Below are 6,253 nucleotides of genomic sequence, written 5' to 3'. Positions count from 1 at the left end.
CAAAATAACCGCGGAAAGGAGGACGCCGGAAGTCTTCTTCCCACGCAACGCAGGCAAAGCGAGCCGGCGCTCTTGGGCATTTTTTTTGGCCCAGCGCCGCCTCCACATGATGCACTAAGTAATGGAGTTGGCGTGGAGCACCCAAGAGTGGATTTGCCCTCCCCTAAGGTGCGGGGGCTGCAAATAAGGGGTGACTTGGAGGAAGCTCGGGACTCCAATTTCAAGCAGTGCAGTTTGCGATGTCTGTTAAGAAGCACTAAGTGTTTGTTTCCCATATTTACTCAACTCATGTCTGACCTTTGACAGAGAGTTCCTGCCTGGATTTGAAAATTAGGGAGTTGATAGCGTGCCCTGTTATTTCAAGTCATAATGCTGGACGAGACTAACAAAAGAATGAGAATAGGAGTTCCTGTTGTGGTGCAGCGGAAAGGCATCAGACTAGTATCCTTGAAGATGTGGGTTGGCTCTCAGGCCTGGCTCAGCGGGTGGGGATCCAGCGTTGCCAGGAACTGTGGTGTAGGTCGCAGACTCGGCTTGGATCCCCATTCCTGTGGTTGTGGTGTGGGCCAGCAACTATAGCTCGGATTCGACCCCTAGCCTATCTGCTGAGGGTGCGGCCCTAAAAAGCAAACAAAAAAGAAAAAAAAAAAATGAATGAGAATAGATGAAGAAAGGAATAGACAGGGGTGAACTCTGAACCAGCTCATCATTGCCTATTTGCAAAAGAGAAACCAACAAATCATGTTAGTAATTCTAACATCTCTTCTACAAGTATATTAAGCAAAGTCTTAGAAGTAACCTTAGTGGCTGCTTTTATTTTCTTCTCATGACTACAAAGATGAAAAAATAAAATTCAACTTCTAATAAGCTGAGAATACACATGGTCATTAAAATGGAAACACAGTGTGCAAAAAGTGCCCTCAAGAGAATTTTTTTTTTTTTGTCTTTTTGCCATTTTCTTGGGCCGCTCTCACAGCATATGGAAGTTCCCAGGCTAGGGGTCGAATTGGAGCTGTAGCCACCAGCCTACGCCAGAGCCACAGCAACGCGGGATCCGAGCCGCGTCTGCAACCTACACCACAGCTCACGGCAACGCCGGATCGTTAACCCACTGAGCAAGGGCAGGGACCGAACCCGCAACCTCATGGTTCCTAGTCGGATTCGTTAACCACTGCGCCACGACGGGAACTCCAAGAGATTTAATATAATTTTTAAGAGTTCTCACTGTGACACAGTGGGTTAAGAATGGTTGATACCGTGGTGCGAGTTTGATCCCAGGCCTGGAACAGTGGGTTAAATGTGTCCAGAGTTGCCAGGTGCAGCGTAGGTCTCAGCTGAGGCCCAGATTCAAGCCCTAGTCCAGGAACTTCCATATGCTGTGGGTGAGGCCATAACATTTAAAAAAATAAAGTTTTTCAAATTAAAGTATAACTTACAAAGTATTGACTTAGGTCTATAGCAAAGTGATTCCGTTATTCACATACATATGCTTTTTCAGATTCTTTTCCATTACAGGTCATTAAAACATAATGAATAGTTCCTTGTGCTATGCAGTAGGTCTTTGTTGTTTACTTATTTTATGTATAGTAGTGTTTACATTAATCCCAAACTCCTAATCAGAACCCCAAGCCAACATCTTGGAGCGTTTAAATGATAGATCTGCAATTGTGGGGCTTTTCATCTCAGAGAAGTAACTGAATTGTTTATAATTAGTCAGTGGTCTGGTCACACAGATATGTGGTTCTGTATCTGCTGGTGTTTCACACTGAGAGAATGAATAGGAAATGGTGGTGGGAATAACATTAACGGGGCAATCTCTCGATGAATTGTTTTTAGTCATAAGACATGGAGTTCCCACTGTATGACAGGGCATTAATAATCTGACTGTTGAAGGACTTCCTGTTGAGGTGCAGCAGAAGTGAATCTGACTAGGAACCATGAAGTTGCTGGTTCAAAACCTGGCCTTGCTCAGTGGGTTAAGGATCCGGTGCTGCCGTGAGCTGTGGCGTAGCTCACAGACCCGGCTCTGATCAATGATGCTATGGCTGTGGTGTAGGCCGGCAGCTGTAGTTCCAATTGGACCTCTAGCCTGGGAACCTCTATATGCTGAGGGTGCGGCCCTAAAAAGAAAAAAAAAAAAAAAAAGAGGGAATCTGTCCAATCACATACCAAGACATGGAACTATGGAGACCTGGTACAAAGTGATTCCGTTTTTATTAGCATGATGCATCTTAAAAGAGAAGAAACACAAGACAGATGAGATACCAGAGCCAGGGGTGCTCCATGGACAATCAAAGGAAGAAGGGTGGACAGGGCTCAGGAGACCATTTGAGTACTTGGAGGCAGCACCCTCCGGGAGTGGGCCCGGACCCAGGGGTGCTCCAGGATCTGGTCCAAGGGCAGCCGATCCGAAGGCTGGTATCTGAGAAGCCTGGAGATCAAGTCCTGAGGCCCCAAAGGCAGGGATGGGGGAAACCTTACATCTACCTGATGAGATCAGAGAAGAAAGAGAAATAAGGTGAACTGCCTTGGTCCATGCAAGGTACGCGCTCTCCCGGATTTCGGCAGACAAGCAGTGTGTGAGCCCCAGGCAGCGCAGGCCCAGCAGCTCCCACCGATTATCTCACGCACGCGTGCCCGTCCCACCTTGAGGATGCGTCTGTAGGTCTCATTATGGGAGGCGCTCTCAAAGGGAGGATTTCCCACCAGCAGCTCGTAGCAGAGCACCCCAATGCACCACAGATCCACCTTCTCATTGTACGTTCTCCCCTCGATCATCTCTGGGGGCAAGTAGTCCAGGGTCCCACACATTGTCTTTCTCCTAGAGGAGGGCAGACAAAGGAGCCCCGAGCAGAGGCTCAGTGCAAGGCAAACCTTCCTCCCCCAGCTTCCTGTGACATGCGAGCACCTAGGAGCTTCTGAGCCCTCACCTCCCAAACACAGGAGGTGCAAACCCCCGTTGGTTTTTTTTTCCCCTCTCTTTCTTTTTCTGCCATCCCGGGCCAGGGATCAAATCCCAGCCAGAGCTGCAACCTGAGCCACAGCTTTGGCAGCACCAGCTCTTTAACCCTCTGTGCTAGGCTGGGGATTGAAATGGTGCCTCCACAGCACAAACTCCCTAAATGGGATCATTCTTTTTTTTTTTTTTTTAAGGGCCCTACCTGCAGCATATAGAGGTTCCCAGGCTAGGGGTCTAATCAGAGCTGTAGCTGTCTGCCTACACCACAGCCATTGCAGTGGAGGATCTGAGCCACGTCTGTGACCTATATCACAGCTCATGGCAATGTCCGATCCTTAACCCACTGAGCCAGGCTAGGCTTTGAACCCCTGTCCTCATAGATGCTAGCCAGATTCACTTCAGCTGAGCCATGCTGGGAACTGCTGGATCAATCTTTTTTTTTTTTTTTTTTTGTCTTTTGCCATTTCTGGAGCTGCTCTTGCAGCATATGGAGGTTCCCAGGCTAGGGGTCTAATCAGAGCTGTAGCCACCAGCCTACACCAGAGCCACAGCAATGTAGGATCCAAGCCAAGTCTGCGACCTACACCACAGCTCACGGCAACACTGGACCCTTAACCCACTGAGCAAAGCCAGGGATCAAACCCACAACCTCATGGTTCCTAGTTGGATTCGTTAACCACTGCACCATGACGGGATCACTTTTAACTGGGTCCCCAGGGTGCCTCCACATGACCTACCTCAGAGAGGGAGTGTGTACCGACCAGCCAAAGTCTGCAATCTTCACCTCACCCCGGAACCCCAACAACAGGTTCTCCGGCTTAATGTCCCTGTGAATCACCTTCTTTTCATGGCAGTAGGTCAGGGCATCTGCCAGCTCCTCCATTATCTGTGTGAGCCAAGCCAAAGCAGTGCGGAAATGAAGCCTCCATGGAAAGACTACTGACCTCCTTCCCCATCTGGAGCCCTCCCAAATCTCTTGCCTCCTATTTCTAGGTCAGTTCCACTTCCTCAATCAGGGGAGTCCCTCAAAGCCTTTCATGTTGCTTTCCATAAGGTAATGCAGTTAGATTCTGTTGCTTACCATCAAATAATCCAGACTTATACACACTATTTATTAATAATCTGGGGGTAATCAGAGTATCCGAATGTGAAGCTGTAGGATGTAAAAGTCATTATATAAAGTTTATAGAACGAGGAGTTCCCATCCTGGTTCAGAGGAAACGAATCTGACTCGTATCCATGAGGATGCAGCTTCCATCCCCGACCTCACTTGTGTGTTAAGGATCTAGCGCTGCCATGAGCTGTGGTGTAGGTCTCAGGCATGGTTCGGATCTGGCGTTGCTGTGGCTGTGGTGTAGGCCAGCGGTGGCGGCTCTGATTTAACTCCTAGCCTGGGAACCTCCATATGCCGTGGGTGCGACCCCAAAAGCGAATAAATAAATAAATGTTTACAGAACGAAATTCGGAAATAAAGCAAAAAGCAACCTTGACACTCATGACAGCCACAAGCAGTGACCTTCGCCAGCCCACAGTAAACGCAGGAACCCCAGAACCCTCAGCCCCCCACGTCACCGTGGCTGTCCGCTGTTCATTCAGCGTGTGGCTCTTCTGCAGCTCCTTGTAGAGCTCCCCCCTTGGAGCATATTCTAGAATCAAGTACACCCTGCGGGCATCGTGGAAGTAGTTGTACAGGCGAAGGATATTGGGGTGCCTGGAGGACAGAAGGAGGAAGTGTCAGGAGTCCTCCCCAGGCCCATTCCTGATGCTATTACAAGGGACTGTGACATAAGGGCAACATTGTGCTGGCACCAGAACAACTAACAGTGTGATCTGGAAGTTTGTGAGGAGAAAACAGGGAGCAGGCATCAGGAGTCAGGTCTTTGACACAGGGAGATTTACACAGTGTAACTGGGATGACTCACAGAGAAAAAAAATCTTCAAGGTGAAAGCAAAGGAGCTACGCAGGGGCGGGGGGCAGTATTAAGGGAAATGCTGAGTTCAGATGTTAGAGATGGAAGAGGAAACAGCAAGAGAGACGAGCTTGGGAATTCCTCATGTGGCGCAGCAGAAGCAAATCCATCTAGCATCCAGGAGGATGTGGGTTCGATCTCTGGCCCCGCTCAGTGGGTTAAAGAGCCAGCGTTGCTGTGAGCTGTGGTGTAGGTCGCAGATCCGGCTGGGAGCCTGAGTTGCTGTGGCTGCGGTGTAGGCCGGCAGCTACAGCTCGATTCTACCCCTGGCCTGGGAACCTCCATATGCCACAGGTGTGGCCCTAAAAAGCAACAAGCAAGCAAACAAACAAACAAACAACAAAGAGAGACGAGCCGCGACAGGCAGCTCATACAGAGCCTGTCCTTACTGTAGGTGCGCCTGGATTTCAATTTCTCTGCGCAGCTGGTGTTCCAGTCCTTCCTTCTCTATCTGGGACTTGAAGAGCACCTTCAGGGCCACGATGAAATGGCTCTCCTTGAGCCGAGCCAAATACACATTTCCAAATTTACCCTTGCCCAGAGGACGCCCGATTTCAAAGTCATCGATTGTGAGGCGCCGCCCTGACAGGAGAGAAAGAAAAGAGCCCTTGTTTCCGAGGTGGGTGGAGAGCCAGGGATCCCTCCTGCTCGCCTTCCTCCTGCACTCTCCCCTGCCTGGGCCCCTTTCCCTCCTCAAGGGCCCAGCCTGGCTGTCGGGGCACTAACGGTCAGTCCCATGAGGCAACACTTCACGCGTGCAGCTTGCTCGCCAACCCTCGGTCCCATCTCCCTTCCTCTCCCAGACACAAGGTGAAGGCGCTCACCCGGTAGGGATGTTCGAAACCGTCTGGTCTGCTGCAGCTACTGAAAACACGACAAGAGACGTCAGCACCTTCGTCTGTGCACCCCCGCCCCCGACAACCGACGTCAGGCCTCTCCTCCGAACCCGCTTTCTCTGGCCCTGGTACTATCCCTTTCACCTGCGGGCTGGACGCTGCCCGACTTCATCACAGCTCTTCGACGGTTCACGAGGAGAAGAGGTGGTGGTGAGGCGGACGCCTGCCGGAGGCGGGTGGACTGTGTGTCCAGGTCTGGGTGATCCTGAGAAGGGGTGGCAGGAGGTCACATTCAGACCGAGGCTCTTCCAAGGCCGACGAGCTCCCACACCAGCCCTCGGGCAGCGACCGGACGGGCACAGCCTCTCCACAGACTCCTGGCAGCTGGACCCCGCAATTGATTTGAAGAGCCTGGGCAACGCGGTTCTGACCCCATTGGCTGAGAAGGTAGTTCCGGGTCGAGTTCCATTGGTGAAATGTCTTGAGGC

The 6,253-nt window shown here is 50.8% G+C and overlaps 1 protein-coding gene across 2 annotated transcripts; it reads right to left on the bottom strand.

The window, feature by feature from the left end:
- Positions 1-2,195: 2,195 nt before the first annotated feature.
- Positions 2,196-6,045, bottom strand: LOC125132912 (aurora kinase C). Of its 2 annotated transcripts, none has more exons than XM_047790771.1 (7): positions 5,910-6,045; positions 5,754-5,793; positions 5,319-5,510; positions 4,532-4,670; positions 3,697-3,845; positions 2,647-2,821; positions 2,196-2,487 (listed from the first exon to the last, which is right to left on the bottom strand). In XM_047790771.1, exons 1-7 carry the CDS (start codon positions 5,935-5,937, stop codon positions 2,317-2,319), a joined length of 894 nt encoding a protein of 297 aa, XP_047646727.1. In that variant the 5' UTR covers positions 5,938-6,045; the 3' UTR covers positions 2,196-2,316. The 2 variants fall into 2 exon arrangements, with proteins under 2 accessions (XP_047646727.1, XP_047646728.1); XM_047790772.1 differs by having other exon boundaries at positions 5,754-5,790; positions 5,910-6,034.
- Between the last annotated feature and the right edge of the window lie 208 nt (positions 6,046-6,253).

The sequence above is a fragment of the Phacochoerus africanus genome, chromosome 8 (genome assembly GCF_016906955.1).
Source record: "Phacochoerus africanus isolate WHEZ1 chromosome 8, ROS_Pafr_v1, whole genome shotgun sequence".
NCBI classification, from domain to species: domain Eukaryota; kingdom Metazoa; phylum Chordata; class Mammalia; order Artiodactyla; family Suidae; genus Phacochoerus; species Phacochoerus africanus.
This window is presented reverse-complemented; position numbering and strand designations above follow the sequence as displayed.